This window comes from Lampris incognitus, chromosome 7 (genome assembly GCF_029633865.1).
Source record: "Lampris incognitus isolate fLamInc1 chromosome 7, fLamInc1.hap2, whole genome shotgun sequence".
NCBI lineage: Eukaryota > Metazoa > Chordata > Actinopteri > Lampriformes > Lampridae > Lampris > Lampris incognitus.
In genome coordinates, this window is record NC_079217.1 from 14,722,111 (window position 1) to 14,740,077 (window position 17,967).

A 17,967-nucleotide genomic window follows, 5' to 3' on the forward strand; every position below is an offset into this window, starting at 1 on the left:
CACCGTAGAAGGGGAGATATGCAGGCACCTTTCGCCTAACCTTATCACGTTAGGCGAAAAAGGGGGGGGCGTTATCGCCAAGTCCGAGCACTGGCGAAGGGGACATACACCTGGTGGGGATCTGCACTCTCCTGAGTGCACTCCTAGTTTTTCCTTTGATGCTTTTTGCTTAAATTTCTTAGCAACCTCTGCTGCCGTCTCCTTCCTCAAATGTATTTTACGTTCCATTCCCTCTCCCTCTTGCTTTCCACTTGCCCTTTGCCTGCACTACTAACCAGTGTTGAGTTTCAGTGTCCAGGGTGTGGCCGGAGTGGCTATTGGTTTTTAGGCATACACAGAAAAGCCTTGGCATGCAAAGCATTGGTTTTAATTAGCCTGTCATTGTACTCTCGTTTCGTTAACCTCATTTTGTCTCTCTACAGGGACCTAAATCGCTCTGACTCCGACTCCTCCTTGTCCCTATCTCAAGTTGGTGATCGGCTTTCTGCCTACAGCTCCAGAGGCCATCTGGTAAAACCCATCTCTCTTATGCACGGCCAAGCTACCCGTGGTGATGAAGCAGGCTCGCTGCATGCCCACACACCCAATGGGGGCAATCGCATCCACGAGGGGGGAAGTCAGCCAGAGCCGGTCCCAGACAGCCCCATTCTCATGAAGAAGGTGTATGGCATCGAAAAGTCAACTAGCCTGGGAGAAATCAACAGCCTGTCCATGTCTGAGTCCTCCCGCTCCCTCAGCCCCACCTCCACCGAACCTGACACGCCGTCACCGACAGGAGGGCAGTCAGGGGCCATAGGGGCCAAAGTCAATAGCCGCATCCCCCAGCTCTCCTCCAAGAAGAGCCCCCTGGAGGAGGACAGTGGCTCGACAGGTGAAGACACAGATTCCGTTGCCAGCCGCAAGAAACACACCTTTAAGATCTTCAAGAAACAGAAGAAATAAGGGCTATGAACTAAAAGATATTAGAAACCGTTTGACTGTATTCCTTTGTTTTTTGTTTTGTTAATGGTCAACGAACGATGGCATAATTTGTTGCCATATCATTTTGTAAGTACCTGCTCTGAGTACTTTAGAAAGCAATCAGCTACTCACTTGTGTCTCCTTATTTGGTCAATGTTGAATATGTGGGTCTTGGGTAATGGGTTGGGTTGTATATTGCAATGTAAAGTACTATTTATTCTGCAGGAAATGTGCCAGTCTATCAAAGGGAAATAAGTCCCCGGGTGTTTTTCTTTCTTGTACTTCGATCTATATCAGTTTGCATGTCTTCATTTATGTTTGATTGATGCTCGAATGCTCTTAGTGTTTGCTTGATTCTTGTCCTTAAGCTACTTAGGCAACACATTTTCTTTCAATATTCGAACCTCGTATCCGAAGAACCCAAAACGAATCCACTCTCACTGACTCCGTTTGACAAAACAGGTAGCCATGGTAAGGAAAAATCCGCTTCATTTGTCATCTTCTCAGTGGAGGAATGGCACATTTGAGTGGTCCTCGTAAACTGGCAAACTACAATGCAGACAATTTACTAAATGATTCTCTGAAGTCAAATGAACTTGTGAAAAATATTGAAAGACTGTTAGTTCAGTGTTTATTTTGGCTCGCCAGCCTCACAAATCTAAAGAAGGGCAATCGTGACTGATAACTGGTCTTATGAATGTGTTATACATGCCTAGCTGGCGGTGTCTTTGTACCAAATACCAAATTACATGCAACATGGACTCATCCAGAGCAGAGTATTGCTCTCAAAAACAATTAAAATAACACAAGACTAAAACTTAAAAAACTAATGATTCTGTCATAAAATTGAGCTGGTGCATTCAGTGCTAGGATTGCTTGGATGCTTGCTTATATATATATATATATATATATAAGCATATACTAGGTTCATCACTGTGCCTTTAGTAAAGCACAGAGATGGCATGGGTCCAATGAGTGGCATTTGCAAGCGTAAAACTCTAGACACATGGAGGGGTTAGCCCTTCAGAGTCTCCAAACATGGCCAAAGGCCGTGTGTAGAGCCCTTCCTGATATGTCCACCCAAGGCTTTTTATTAACATGAACATAACTTGGTCCATGTGGCAGTGGCAGGTTGACTTACTGGTTTTCACTGTGGCCTCCCAGCAAGATGGTCCTGGATTTGATTCCAGTTGAGCTTTGGTGTGTGTGAATGACTGGATATGTTTGGCCCTGTGATGGACTGTCAGTCTATCCAGGGTCTCTCCTTGCCTTTCGCCCAGTGTCTGCTGGGATAGCTTTGAATTTAATAAACTCGGGATAGACAACGAATGGATGGGTAACTTTCTCAAGAACTTGTTGGATGTAAAGCCTAAGTCACTATTGATTTGTAGTCTGCACAAAACGGGCTTTTGGTTGATCCTAACGTAAGCTTGCTAATCTTGCTTCACGAGCTCCTGATCGACCCGTTTTTAGGTCACTGTGTAACCATGATCTAAATTTGTGTGAGAATCTCCCTCTTGTGGCACATATGGGATCTAACTTTTGAGTTTCATTTTAAATGTGGATGATTTTCAGAGTTGTAGTGAATCAGTTAAACGGCGTGCAAGTTAAGGTTTGATTCTTGGGTTACTGCTGTCTTCCCTCTTTTCTATTTAAAAATCTTATGTGGACACTGAATGCTTTTCAACAATCGGTATTAGTCGGTTAGGAAGGGGGGCTTAAAAGCCCCAAATAAATTTGAACCCCTTTAGTGTGAGTAGTGGTAACCTGGTAAAGTTGTATTAAAGCTTAAATTGCAACTTTTCTCCGTTAGTAAGTTATTTTATGTATCTGGGTCATGGAGTCAGGTGACATCAGACTCTAACCAGCATCCTCCGACTCCCTGTTGTTGTTGAAAACAACTCAAGCAGGAACAAGTATTGAAACGTGATGCCGATGTAGCGATACTTTTGTTAGACAAATAATACTACTGTAGAAAAGTGTTGCAATATTTTTTGATGAAGTTTTTAAATACATTAAACTGCCTGCATTAGCTTTGGTCCGATGATGCCATTTTTACAAGGGTGCAGGCAGTTTACTGGCAAGCTGACAACACGAGTGACAATGGCTGCTACACCTTGTTTGCAATCCCAAGAAAATCCATTGCAGCAGGTCTATTTCTGTCTGCCTCCTACGTTGACCTATATTGGAGTATCTTTCTACTGTAATATTGATTCTTTCTAGAACTGTCACATCATGTTTCAAATGGAACAAATGTCAAGAAAAGTCGCAGGTTGCAGCTTTAATGGACACTGCAACTCCTGCTCTTATATGCTGTGAAATTCTTTTGGCTTGCTCCCTGTTTTTCAGGGGTCGCCACAGCAGATTTTATAGTTTCTGTCAGTACCTTGTGAGGGCATATCACCAAAGGCAGCCGTTGTTAACCCGGACCTCGACCGATCCTGTATGGTCTTGTCAATCCCTATTCTGATTTGGCAAAATGTTACATTGAATGCCCTTGCTGACACAACCACTAACCCTATGGACGGGTCGCATCAGGCTGTTCCGTAGTGGTTGATGTAGTGGTTGATGGCATAGTCCAGCGACGGGAGCTGGTAGTTTGAGCCAAAGACGGCTGCCTCGCATGCATACGAGAGCAACACTTCCTGATTTATATTGTCACTGCTTAGCAGACACTCCATTTCAAGGAAGTTAATGATGATGCCATATACATATATATGCTGAATATTTTATTTAAATCAGCAAGGCAAACCACTGAAATTTTGCCTTTTACAGTGTAGAGATGGGATTGAATGAATTAGTTTGCCTGCGGTCACCATTTTCTCTCAATTAGTTAAGCTACTGTATATACCAATTTATGATTGTCAGCTTGTGGCGTATTTAATTAGGCACGATAGTTAGCCGAAAACATTTAATTACATATCCATCTCCAAACGTCCTTAGATCCGAACATCTAAACATCAGGGCCAGTCATGTCAAAGTGCCAAACCGCTATTAATATAGGGGCCTTTCCAGTAATTAGTCATATCGCACGTGTTTCCTTGGGGCCCTTTCATGCCAGACACAAAGCACCCAATAAGTCACCCCCCTACCAATTGTCTTTGAAATGACCGTTGTCTTCTTTCCAACCAAATTGTCAAGGAAAAAAAAAGTTAATTTATATGATTTTGTAAGTCAATGTCTGGTCAGTTTACACAGTGGGTTACTGTTGGAGCAACAGTTATTCCCTGTCGGTATGTTTACTTGAATTGCACACATTACTGAGTGTGTACCGGAGAAATTTAATCTTCCAGTCACTACAACCAGGAATATTCTGTCTTTTCTTTTTTTTTTTTCGATGGCTGCATATGAGCACAGAACTATGCATCAAAATTAATTTGGACTCGAGTGGTAGACCCACGGTTAAGAGTAGTGGTGTTGCTTGTACACCTAGTGTGGTCCTGAGTATACTGAAAGTACCAAATAGTGCTGCAAATAACACCAACGCCCCCCCCCCCCAACAGAAGCCTGTTGGTGTAAGAGATGATATGGATGTAGAAGACATTGCTAAATATTTTGTTAAACAGTCAGCTGAAAATATGAATTTCCTACTGGTACTTTTTTTAAATTGTCCATTTGTACTTCTTTTGCACGACGAAGCTGTTAATGGGTTACGCTCTCGGTGTATGTGTGTGTGGGTGTGTTGTGTGTATGTATGTACGTGTGTGAGTGTGTGTGAGTGAGTGATGTTTGAGCGTGTGTCAATCTGTCCGCTCCCAGTATAATGCACTGTCATGTTGATGCATGTCAACTGCTATAATGAAACATGTATTGAGTTGAGGAGGGGATCAACTGGAGCATTTAACTCTTTACCCTGTCTTCTATCCACTTCTCCTTTTGAGCTTCTATTTATGAATACATATATTTGTACAGAGAAAATAATTTTTGCATCTCCTGTGATGTTCCAGACTTTGATGGCACCCCTGCATGATAGCAATAAAGTATTTTGAATGAAATCTTGAGATAATTTGGTTCTTGGAAATTGTGATACTGCATCTGTTGTGTTGCACTAAACCCTTTTAAATCAGTTTCGCATCACATGTATCTCGGCTTTAACCGTGTCTGAAATGGTTGTGACCAGCCAAATGTCTGTGATTGGGTTACATCACACTTGAATCAGTTATTATAAATTGGCCTTGTACTGTATGACTTAGCAGTTGTGCTTGCTGTTAAACAATAGCCTTTTTGTGACGTCAGTTTACATTTGAGCATGTGTTTTGGAGTGACTACCTGTGTCTGTCTACCTCCACTCTGTATATCCACCTGCACTCTAACTTGACTGCGTAAATAGGTGGAGCATTGTGCAATTCAATATTTACTTAAGTGCCTTATTCACTGAGGCGAGGCAGGATGGAGGTCCGGGTCCCGAGGCTTTGTTGTGTGCTCACTTTTGGATGATACTCCGTAAACTGCTACATGCACCTTTTATTACATTTTAATGGACACGTTCATAAATAGACTGTGTATACCATGGATTCCAATAGACTGTGCAGATACACCTTGCAGTTCTGCCTGAGTATACAGGTAGGAAAAGGAAGGTTTTCCTTCAGCATCTGTCATATGGTAGTTACTAATGTTGGTAAAAAGTTCGCTAACGGGAATCTGCTTATTTCTGTCGCCTACAGATTGTTCTGGGTCTAGATAAGGTGACACTCCTGAATCCTCCAGAGGAGCCTACATCAGGCCATCCTTTGAAAGTACTTTACTCTTGTGATAAGACTGCTACTGTGTGGCTGGAGTGTATTGTATCTTTCGACACGGGTGCAATGTCCACACTTACCCTAGGACACTGGACCTGTGTTCCCGGTAAGGCGAAAATAAAGGTAGTGAGGTTGGGCTTCCCAGATTGGTTGGTATACCGAGCGGATGGGATAGTTCCTGACGTTCAGTGGGTGCTGAGCGCTGTCCTTCGAGTTTCAGTCGGGTACAGTGGACTGGATGATAGACACAGGTCTGTCCTGGTTCAGGATGTGGCGACTCTGCAGCCTGTACCTTCTCTGAGCCGTCCTCGGAAGCAGCATCCACTCTGCCCTGCCTGGAGTGCAGAGATGCTCCTGCTAGCCCATAAAACATGGAAGAGTCAGTGCCCACTCGAGAAAGGTAAGGCCAGAGACGCCATGGGATTCCTGCACACAGCACATTTTAACGACATGCCAAGCAATGAACAAAGCAAATGACAAAATGATTATATTTGGGGCAAACCAAGAGTAGGGTTTTATTTTATGTCTGATTTTGTTCAATTTGAGTTTTTAATCATAAGAGTGAAGGCTTTCTTTTCAGTGTGAGGGCATTTTGGCCAGGTTTCACTTGAAGTGGCTAATTTAGAGTTAAGATGGGTTAAAGTTAGACAAGTATTGCTGATCGTTAAGGGCTAGGGAATGAATGTAGTCATTGAGGGTCCCCAAAAGTATTGTAGCGTGCATGGATAAGTAGACACGTTGGTCCTTGACTAACGGGTAGGACCCTTTAGTCGACTGGTTCACGTTGTCGCTTGCGGAGTGAAAGATCCGGGTTCGCGTCCCGGCTGTCGGGGTTCCCAGACTGCTTCCCGAATTCGCTGCAGTATAGGAAAAACTAACTGTGTGTGTGCTAGGGGGGAGGAATTACAAAATTTCCAATAGTACTGTAAAATTTAAGAAGATATTACGTTGTCATCTAGAGACAGTCCATTTGCTTTCCTCGATGTATGCCTCAACCGGAGAGAACTTTGGCATCACAAAGGTTTTGGGCGTCTACGGAGATAAAGGCTTGGAGTACTTGCGTCTGAAAGCTGTCGCTTTTCCATGGTAAAAGAAAAAAACCAGTAATTCTACTTTTACACACAATACGGTTGTCAGTTTTGGGTTTGTTCACCCAAGTTTTCAATTTGTCAACAGGTGTATGTTTTCCATTTGGGTATTTGTGATCAGGCACTGTCAGCAAAGTATGTGTGGGGTGTTTCACCACATAGACTCCCACGAAAACTATTTCACACCAGCGCTCTTCCTCACAAGTTCAGGTACAAATACGTTTGTTTTTTTGTTTTACTTCCCACCATCCCTCAGCTGATCTCTCATCTGTTCGCCATTGCAGCGCAGCTGTTTTTACTGCCATCGTCCCTCAGTCTCCCCTTCCGTCCACAGGCAAGCTACACGTGCAGATGAACGGAGAGTCCGGGGACTCTTCCGCGTTTCTGTGCCCGTTCCAGGTGCCTCTGAATCAGTGGTGTAACTTCAATGTGGCGCTGCGTGGAAGAGCGGTGAGTGAGCTTTGCCTGCAGAGCGCATGAGATGACATGAAACTAAGGGGACACTAAAACCAAAACAACGCAAACGATTAAAAAGAGTCATTTTTTACCGAACCTCAGGTGACTGTCTCCATGAAGTGCACGGACGATAAGAAGCGCCATATAGTTCATTCTTCAGACCATACGTAAGGCTACTTTTGGCTTGGAAAACTTAAAGGTGCTATATATGAGATTTCCAACATTAATATTGTAAACTACTAATAAGACACGTTAGCCCCTAGCTAACGGGTCTGACCCTTTAGCCGAGCGGTTAGGTACGTCGCCTTGTGGTGCAGTACACCCTATATCGAGTCCCGCACCGGGCAAGAAAATAACCGGTTACAATATAATCTAACGTGCATGGATAAGGAGACACGTTAGCCCTTAGCTAACGGTTCGGACCCTTCAGTCGAGCGGTTAGCGCTGTCACCCGCGGTGCGGGAGATATGGGTTCGCGTCTCGGCTGCGGCGGTTACAACTACGGCAGATGGCTGTTTGTGTAGAGAGATAGTGGGATAAAAGCGGCCTGGGGCTGCCTGTGTGTGTTGTAATCCGAGTTTCTCTGTTTTGTTTTGCAGCCGGTCCGGCCGCGCGCGCGCTCATGTGAGGTAGCTAGTGTTAGCAGGATAGCTAGCAAGCTAATATGTACTTTACGTGGAATTAGGTCACTCGTCAGATTGAAGAAGTAGCTCCTTACCAAGTTACTACTAATGTAACCGGTTATTTTCTTGCCCGGTGCGGGATTCGATACGGGGTGTACTGCACCGCAAGGCGACATCACTAACCGCTCGGCTAAAGGGTGAGATCCGTTAGCTAGGGACTAATGTGTCTTATTAGTAGTTTACACTAATGTTAATACAGTAACTGTAAAAATCAATATTCCAACCAACGAAATGATAGCCAAGAATGCGAAGGGAGGGGAAAGGGTTTTTTTTGTTTGGTCTGAGAAACTGATGCTAAATGTCGTATATAGTACCTTTAAACTACGGCATTAAAAAAGACATTCTTCAAATTGGTCTGCATGTGCTGCAACTATTTAAATCTGTGTCACAGTGGAGTGGATTTATTTTTCGATCTCTTGCAGATTTAGACATCCTGTAACTTTAGATGACACGGATGGTTATTTTGTGATTGGAGGAGGGAAATACGTGAGAGGACTGGAAGGTTTTTACGGGCCCTTGGTTTACTACCGCAACAGAATACCTCAGTACAGCACGGTAAAATCAATCCCTCCTGCATCTCAGCACTCAGCAAACTCTGCATTTTGTGCTGCTGTTGGGTCTGCTTCTCTGCACATTAACACGATTGCTCCCCTCTGCAGTCTGACGTTGCTGTTCCAGAGATTATTGAGAATGTGAACCTTATGGGATGGCTACAAGCATGTCAAGAGTTCCGTCTTGATCTGAATGTAAAAATCACTGGATATTCACTAAAGGCCAGGAAGGAGGCCGAGTCTGGTAATGTACTTTTTTTATTAGCCACTAGATGGCACTGAAGGAATTTAGAAAGTGCATTTCCCTTGTGGCGTTAGAAAAGAGCCTGACATGATTCACTGCCTCTCTCTTTTCAGAGCGCTGTGTTGATGCTTATTACAATTGGATGGTGAAGGATACACGCCCATTAAATTTGAGTTGTGAACCCTGGGAAGAGACTTTCCCGCGTAAACAAAAGGCTGCAAAACTGGCCAAGTTCTTGGTTTTCAAACATGGTAAAATAGGGAAGTGTTTAACAAAATTGGCTTCCTACTATTACTGTCGCTGACAAAGTTCATGTGTTATAAAGCATAAAAGGATAAACATCTATCCAATTTACCACGTACACAGGAGGAAGAGAGGTTACCCTTGCATCAGTGGGCAAAGCCCTATACGCCTCATCCCTTCGTAAGCTGAGTAAAGCAAGTCGTTTTGGAGAGCTGAAAAAAATATTGCCGCTACTGCTCCAAGCTGACTGCTTAGGAAATAATGAAGCTCTGCACTTGTCTGCTTCCCTCTACAACACCGGCCTGGGAGTGAAGAGGCAGCCCATTAAGGTGTGTCTCATACGGTGTACCCAAGCATCCTAATGTATAGCAAATTCATTTTTGAGAGGCGATAAGAGGAATTGATTAACAAGGTTTATTGTGTTCTCATATGCAACTGTGGTCTGTGTAGGCATGGCTGCTGACCTTGCTGGCCGCCCAGAAGGACTCCAGACTGGCACTCCTTCGTCTTGGCTACCTGCACCAACAGGGTGACCTTGACTTTCCACCAGATACAGACCTGGCCTATGCATATTACGCCAATATAGCTAAGCAGACAACTGTAGACCGTCAGAAACAATCAGCACAGCAGGTAATGCATGCATCTTTTGATTAAAGCCATGACTCTTAGCATTTTGACTGTAGCGGAACCAGTCTTGGTGCCGTCTCAATCACTCTTAAACCCTCACGTGACACTCTTCTCATTCCCCCAAAATAGAAACTAGCCTTTACTTGCCCTCTATCATAGGGTTGTGGATGGGGTTTTGAACCTTGGCCCTCCAGTTGAAGCACATTCTCTCCAAACCCTATACCACACCCCTACCCAAATAGATAGCTAGTAGAGGAAGATTTAATTATGATATAATATCCAACTTGACGTTAAAACTGCAAAATATTGAGCTTCATGCAGCAACCACAAATCTCTAATCCAGGCCCTGCAAACATTTCCTGGATCTATGCACACTTCTAGGTGGTGAAACCGAAACCTTTGTATTTACACTTTCAGCACATTTTCACTTCCCACTCAGATTTCACTGAAAACTTTATGGATTGCTGTAAGGAGATAGGATCGTGGCAGTTGCAGATAATAGGTTACAGAGAAGAGAAACTGGATGCTGTAGAAAATGAATGTATTATTAGCTTTAATGAGTGGTCCTAACACAATACATGCTTGAATTAAAGTTTAGTTACATAGTGGGTCAGAAAACATTAGCTTTTACTTGTCTTAAGTCATAAATTACTTTCTGGGTTCTTATGGGCCCTCTAATTCTCCAAATTCAAGCAACTAACTTAAACAAGTTACCTTTTAAAAAGGAATACTTTAACTAGATGAACAGAATGACAGACATTTCTTAAAACAGAGGGGTTCTTTCAAACACTTAATACCCTCAAAAGCTGTGAGACTTGTGTATTATGTCCTTATATTAGGTAGCTGGAGGCCTATAACAACATGTGATTGACATATGATTTGCATCCTGGCACACCATCTGGCCCCCTGTAGAACATTGTAAATCCCCATTCCCATCAAAATGTCTCTTGTAGTACAACATAAAATGGCGGTGCTCCACCACCCCCCGAAGAGCTCAAATTCAATGTCTCAACAATTGTTTTCTCTCTGTATTTTGTAGACATTTGTTGAGTCCATTTACCTGAACAATGAGGAGGTTTTGGAACTCCAAACCAACGAGAACCATCACATCTTCCAGTGGCTGAGTCTGCAGGCCCGCAACGGAGCAGCAGAGGCTGAGGTGCCCTTTTCCGTCACCTTCTTTTTAAATGTCAAGTCTGTTTCGTAGAGCATGTTTGGCCAACAGGTATGTCTCAGTTAGTTTCTCTTCAGACAAATTATACAACGGAAGACACTCGAGCAGAGCCGAGTCTCGTCACATGAGAAACCGTTTGTCATTTGTCCTGTTTGATTGTTTTTTGATTGTTTGAGCAGCTACTTTGTGTTACGCAGACCCACAATCTCCAAATGTGCATGAGTATAATCGAGTCTTGCCCTGGCAGGAAATGTTTGTCATCTGGCTAAATATTTTGTGTTACACTGATGCACAATCTGCAAGAAATATATCAGTATTTAATTAATCCACAGGTGCTGTTCCAGTGAGTTTGCCCGGGTAGAAATACTGGTGGACTGAATTTCAGTGCATTTTATTGGGACGCGTTGCACCCATCTGATTAGCCTTTTATTGTTTAACCTGTTCTGGCTATTTTATTTCTCTACGATTTTTTTTACATTTTGTTTTATCTGATTCTGTATTTCTTGTTTAATGTCTTTTTATGCCTCAAGTAAAGCACTTTGAATTGCCTTTGTGAGTGAAATGTGCTATACAAATAAACTTGCCATGCCACGGTTATTGACAAAGATACTAAAATATTGGAACCTCAGTCCATCTTAAAGCCCAATATGAGATACTGTAGTTACTAAACACATTTTTTTACCCCTTTTCTGTTATACAGCAATTTTAATTAATTGTAGTCTTTTATGAGGACATGCCATAGTAGCATGGTGGTCAAAGGCACACAAACAAGGTCATCATAACATTTATTTATTTATTTATTTGATCATGATAATAGTTTATTCCCCTTGTAGCAAGCTATTGGCCGCATGCTGTTCTGGGGTCAGCAGGGGGTGTCTCCTGACATCCAGAAAGCTGTGAGACACTACGAGAGGGGTGCCACCAGACTCAGAGACCCTGTGGCAATGTACGACTACGCCATAGTCCTAATGCAGGTTAGTTTACATATGATGCACAGCGAAGCAGTGCTAAAACATGACAAGAGATATTTTACCTGCTGGGAGAGTATTATTGATGCCTAGCCAATCTTGAATACTAATTTTGTGCTCTGCAGGGACATGGAGTTGAAAAGGATATCCCGAGAGCTGTTGCCTTCCTGAAGAAAGCAATGGAACAGGTTTGGTAGCCTAGTAGTGCTACGGTGTTAATGTGTATTTGATACATAACCTGTAAACTGATGTTACCTGTACAGTGGCTGTTGTAAAAACACACAAACTTTGCACACTCTGTTCTTAATATTCTACCTCACAGGGTTTTTCACCTGCAATCAATGCCCTTGGCTGGTACTATGAGCAGTTTGAGAAGGACTATGAGCGTGCAGTGCAGCTGTGGGAACAGGCTGATCTCCATGGGAGCCCTGATGCTGCCATGAATCTTGGTGTCATGTACTCCCAGGGCCTCTATCCCGGAAAAGCTGCAGATCAGGTAGGGTCAACTGTGAATGGGCTCTGTGGTTGTCTTTTATCATATTCAAACAGCAGATTTAATGTATGTGCATTGGATGAAGTGGCAATGCTTTGTCTCACCCACAGTCCATGGCCTATAAGTACTATCTGAAATCTGCACAGAGAGGGCATGTCAGTGGAGCTGTTCATTTAGCTGATCTGTGGACCACTGGGATTCCTGGCCATGTCGAGAGGCGTCCGTCAGACGCCGTATTGTGAGCCACTAACCTTATTGTTTGATTTGCTTCTATGTCACATTGTGTATTTGTATGCATGTCATTGGACTATTGCTACATGCTTAAACAGGTTTTGATTAACAACAGGTGGGCGAAGTGGGCAGCCGAACACAACGGATACCTGGGCAAGGTCTTGCGGAGAGCCTTGGACTCCTACCTTGAAAGTGACATGTAATTGCTTTATTTATCAACCCTTGTTACGACCCTGATCAGATGACTTGACTGGAATTACAGCTAATTCATTTTCTGGTTTTGCTTGCTTTTAATAGGTTGATGTCATTCCTGTTTTATGTGATGGCTGCTGAATCAGGGTTTGTGGCTGCCCAGTTCAATGTGGCATATCTCTGTGAGCAAAATCTAGTGAGTTGGAGAAATGCACAATAGAGATGCAACTATATATATATAATGTGTTCTGTCATAGTGTTGTTGCTGTTGTTATGGCGTTGCTCTCATTGTATTTGTTAGCATAAAACGTTACACTATGGGATCAGTCCACTTTGTTCAGAGTTATGATTTAGTGTTTGTGGTATTATTCCGGATGTCTATAGGGAGATTTGCTGGACCCTGATTTTGCAGTGCATTGTATGAAGAAATATTACAACCTTACAATCCAGAGTCAAACTCCCGACACCTATGGTAAATACATCATATCCATTTACACCCTTTCTTGACGCCGTTTGGCATCTTGTGTACTTATGTAGCCAATTATGATCTTTTGCTTTGATCTCCAGCCTTTGATATTTTCCCTCTATCTCTCCAGCCCTGATCAGAATGGGTGATCTGCTGTACGAGGTGCAGAAAGACCTGTTCTCTGCAGCACACATGTACAAAAAGGCAGCGCTCGGGCACAATGCACAGGTAGGCCTCTCCATGTGTTTGTGTAGGTTGTCTGTGTGCGCTTGTGTTGAAGTCTGAATTTATAATTGGACTCATGCTATTCTCTTTGTTTGCAGGGATGGCACAACCTGGGGTTTCTTGTTGAAGAAGGATATAGGCTGCCGTTGTCAGTTTTAATTGAACTGGGTCTGTCGGAGCTGTACCTGGCAGATAGCAATGTGCTTGTAACTACTTTGTACACCAGGTGTGTACCGACTGTGTTTAGATGTTTTGTGTTTGTGTATGAAGTCCACACGCTGTAACTCCGGTTCAGATACCTTCATCATTAGACAGTGTTTCTAGTTGGATCTTCACCTTTTAGAGCTGCTGTCACACCAATACATACACTATTTCGTATAAATCACAGCTGACAGATTAAGCGAGGATAGATTAAGTGTCCGAATATATTTAAAAAGACAGGGATAATTTTCAACAATTTTTTGAATAATATGAAGCAGCACGATTACAAAAATGTATAATCTAGACTTGTTGAAGTATACAATACATATCAAATACACAAGGAATGCGAAAACCCTCTAGAATCAACAAATAATGAATAAACTGATATCAATGTTGAATACATCATAAAAACAACAACAACAACAACAACAGCGCATTGGGCTGTTTTATGTCATATTCTTGGTTTGGATCAATAGGAGTCAGAGTTTGGAGAGGGGAAATATAATCACTCTCTCTTCATACCAGAGGGTTATTTATATCCACTCCTCTCCTTAGGGTTTTCACAAACTCAATGCCTGTGCATTTCAAAGACGACACCGGATGTTGAGCCTCCATGAAAAGCACAGCCATCAGGTTACTAATGTAACTCAATTACTGAGCATCTTTGGGTCTTACCCACAAGGCCATATAGGAACTTGATGGAAAAAGTAATTTTATTGGAGCAGGAGATTACGCCTCTTATTTCCATTGTTCTACCACTAAAAGGATGATTATATATGGTGCATTTAACAGTACAATTACAGTGTGCACAAGAGCCAAGTGAAAAGTTGCTCTGATAAGTAATGTCAAGACGTGTTAACGTGCAAGACAAGCATAGACAATGGCCCTAGCTGGAAGATAATCTGACATATCTTGAGTTCAAGTTGTTTTAGTTGTCAAATGCAAAACAATACAGCGTGGCAGGCATTGCTAGCAATGAGATGCTTGGGCATCAGTTCAACCTCATACTAACCATATACTAAACTCATCTCCAGTGTTTCTGTATACAGAATTACTTTATCCAGTAACAGAAAATCAGATAAAACAGTAATCATGCTTTATTTCTTTCAACAGATGCAGAGACTCAGAGGGAACAGATTCCTACTTGCCTTGTGCCCTCTCGCTCTTCAGTGTTTACTGGCAGTCATTCCAAAAGGACTACATTCCTACTATTAAGGTTTGTTTATTGGGTGGACATTCATGGCCATTCGAAAAGGCCTTTGTTTTTCTTTCTTTCCTGCATTTCTCATGCATCCATTCAGCATTACTTGTCAGGGCAGTTGATTTGTGGATTTTACACAATACGGCCAAATCAGCACAATTTAACATACGATTTTAGTGTCCAATAAAAAAGTCGCCAGACCTTTCGACAGGTGAACCCAAAATTCAGGAAGTGAGAACAGCAGCAGTTTATCAGGCTCTCAGAACAGTATTGTGGGGAACGATGGGACTCTTGAGAGACACAGTGGTTATCATGGAGGTTGTGACCTGTGTAATGTGTCGTTAACACTATTGTCATTTTCTTCCCCGCAGCTCTCCAGTACTCTTGCAGTGGTTGTTGCAGCTCCACCAGTAGTTATAATCGTTCTCAGTCTTCTCAGGGGGCGTGGCTTGTCTCCGCACTAGGATGCAAGGATCTTATTGGATTGAACGGCACAAAGAAATGAACTGGTACTGTCACCTGAGTTCGCTGAGAATATAATCTTGTTTATCATAACCAAATGAACATGGTATCAGATCCTGAGAACTTTACTTTAGCTTGATAGCAAACTCTGGACCCTGTGGAGGTTCTTGGATGTCTGAGCTCTAGGTCTACAAAGACTACATGGTGTGAAGTCCCAAGGGTTTTCTGGTGAGAATACTGCTTCTGCAGTCAGAAACTAGGATTTTTAAACAGTGGAAACATTCTCCCACTCCTCTAACTGAAACAGCAGGATACACTGCCAGGTGATGCTATCAGAGGAGAATAGCTGACTTATGTTTATGTCACAGAGTTGGCTGTTATGGAGTAAACACCAAGGTGCAGACTTTTTATTATTTTTGTACTCATTCATCATAAGAATGAGAAGTTTGATCTGTAAATACTAAACATGTATAAATCATGTCATCTTAACACTATTTTTTTCTATATAATTGGCCTGCATTTTTGCTTTGAAAAGGATTTATGATGATAATAATGGTAAACATTTTGCTGCCACACTAACCTCCATTCCAGACTTCATTGTTCATCCATCGTTGGTTATTCTCTGCATGTCCCGTTTTATTTGAAATTGCCACTTAGACCTTCCTCTGTATGTAGCATTTTCAGCACGATGCTCCCTACAAAGTTTTTCCAACTTGTTATATAAATTGTTTACTCAGACCTGTCGCCTTGCTACCATAATGCTTGTTTGTACCATTATATCTGGACGACCTGGGTGAATGTTCACCTGCTATCAATAAACTGAAATAAAATAACAAGTCATAGACACTCCTCCCAACATAAGAGGTAGGAGTCAAACTAGTACACTGCATTTCATTCAATAGACTATAAGAGTAAGTCTGATTACTCCTGCTTCTTTGTTCCAAAGGCAGAGAACCCTGGGTGACTATTTTGGGTGTGCATGATCGATGGGAATAGATTTGGATAGTCACCAAGAATGGATTGGAAAACACCATATAACAACCAAGGCAGTTATTTTGACTCTTGGATTTTCAAAGTTTAATAACTGTGGGGGGAATACAGACCTGCCGCTCCCTGAATGCTCCTAAAATTGCATATATTTGCATTAAAATTAGTTTTACATCAATTGCACACAAAAAAAGTTATGAACCTCTGGCAGCAGATGGGTATGTTGCCCAGATACTTGGAGTTCATCAGCGGGACTAGGGGTTTGTGATCCGTGATCAACTTGAATCCCTCTAGGCCGTTCAGATATTTTCCAAACCTTTTACAGGCCCAGATGCTCGCCAGACACTCTCTCAATCTGAGCATACCTGGTTTCTGTGTCACTCGGACGTTGGGAGCAGTATGCCACGGGCTTCAAGTCCTCGCTGTGGAGCTGCATCAACACACCAGCAACCCCGTAGCTGCTCGCATTTGCAGAGACTGCTGTGGGCTTGTAGACATCGTAATATGTCAGGGTAGGTGAGGTGGTGACGAGTACTTTGATCTGTTGCTCTGGACCCCACGTCCATGCTGACTTGGACTTCAACAGTTGATACAGCAGTTGGCCCACAGTGGCCAGGTTGGGGATTTATTTCCCCAAGTAGTTCAGCATACCTAGGACCCTCTTGGGTGGGGAGAGCTCATTGATGGCTGACACTTTGACTGGGTTAGGCCGCACATCGTCTGCGTCAATCTCATGGCTCAGAAGCTGCAGCTTTCTCTGTCTCAGTGCACACGTTTCAGCATTCATTTTCAGCCCAGCAGACTCCAGCCACTCCATGACCCTCTGTAGGCGCTGGTCGTGCTCTGCCATGTCCCTGTCATGAACGATGATGTCATCCATGTACACAGCCATCCCCTGCAGGCCTTCCAGTGTTTCTACCATTTTCCTCTGGAATATTTCTGGGGCACTGCTAATGCCAAAAGGCAGCCGTTTAAAGCAATATCTGGCAAAAGGGGTGATAAAAGTTGTTAGTCTCTGACTGTCTTCATCGAGTGGTATTTGCCAGAACCCTGCTGCTGCGTCCAATGACGAGAATACAATTGACCTTCTCAGTTCAGCTGTGAGCTCCTCTTGTCGTTGGCAGGATGAATCTCTCGCTCTTAACGGCTTTGTTTAGTCTTTTAAGGTCTACGCACATACGCACCTTGCCTGACTTCTTTGGGGCTGGCACCATGGGGGCGCACCACTCCATGGGCTCGCTCACCTTCTCAGTGATGCCGTTGGCCTCCATCCTTTCCAGCTCCTCCTTGACTGGCTTCATAAGTGGGATGGGGACCCGGCGTGCAGTCTGGACTGTGTAGGGTTGTGTGTCCTCCCTTAGCACTAATTTTACTGGCTGTGTCTTGAGCAGGCCAAACTCTCCAGTGCTGCGAACCACATAAATTCTGTTCATGAGGCCCATTTCCTGTGTTACTGGTCAGCTGAGTAAATTGCTCACGCTCTCTCCTCTGACAACATAGACCTCAAATGTATAGTTGTTGTCCTTGTGCACCGTGTGTGCTGTGAATTGGCCTACACAATTCAACCGGCCGCCTGGGTCACACAGTAGTCTTAGCCTGATGTAACTTTCTCTCTGGTTTTAGCGGCTTGGATAATGGATGGATGGATGCGTCAAAGACTTTGGTTCACCACCTGGAACCGCGCGCCAAGGCTATTTTTTCCTTCAAAACTTCTTCTTCTACATCCTGGTAGACAAGGCACGGGAGGTGCATTGCTGCCTCCCGCTGGTTAAAAAA

General features: G+C 43.2%; 2 protein-coding genes across 2 annotated transcripts in view; both read left to right on the forward strand.

The window, feature by feature from the left end:
• LOC130115553 (stromal interaction molecule 1-like) overlaps positions 1-4,944 on the forward strand; it is a 60,754-nt gene extending 55,810 nt beyond the window's left edge. Inside the window, exon 13 of the mRNA XM_056283254.1 lies at positions 423-4,944. Coding sequence (XP_056139229.1) covers positions 423-942 — 520 coding nt within the window. The 3' untranslated portion in view covers positions 943-4,944. The remainder of the gene's footprint in view (positions 1-422) is intronic.
• A 525-nt stretch (positions 4,945-5,469) lies between these two features.
• Positions 5,470-16,051, forward strand: LOC130115169 (protein sel-1 homolog 3). The gene is made up of 23 exons (XM_056282786.1): positions 5,470-5,523; positions 5,625-6,099; positions 6,659-6,785; positions 6,876-6,997; positions 7,122-7,237; positions 7,346-7,410; positions 8,349-8,481; positions 8,586-8,721; positions 8,835-8,972; positions 9,088-9,293; positions 9,415-9,594; positions 10,631-10,750; positions 11,599-11,739; positions 11,859-11,921; positions 12,056-12,229; positions 12,337-12,464; positions 12,573-12,656; positions 12,755-12,845; positions 13,034-13,121; positions 13,246-13,343; positions 13,439-13,566; positions 14,655-14,757; positions 15,114-16,051. Exons 1-23 carry the CDS (start codon positions 5,470-5,472, stop codon positions 15,204-15,206), a joined length of 3,063 nt encoding a protein of 1,020 aa, XP_056138761.1. The 3' UTR covers positions 15,207-16,051.
• The last annotated feature ends 1,916 nt before the right edge of the window (positions 16,052-17,967 follow it).

Excerpts from the sequence above, each read along its gene's own strand:
- LOC130115169 (XM_056282786.1), top strand. The coding sequence starts at position 5,470 with ATGGATTCCAATAGACTGTGCAGATACACCTTGCAGTTCTGCCTGAGT. Across the intron at positions 8,482-8,585 it reads GAATACCTCAGTACAGCACG|TCTGACGTTGCTGTTCCAGA; the intron begins GTAAAATCAATC and ends TCCCCTCTGCAG. Across the intron at positions 12,465-12,572 it reads CGTCCGTCAGACGCCGTATT|GTGGGCGAAGTGGGCAGCCG; the intron begins GTGAGCCACTAA and ends GATTAACAACAG.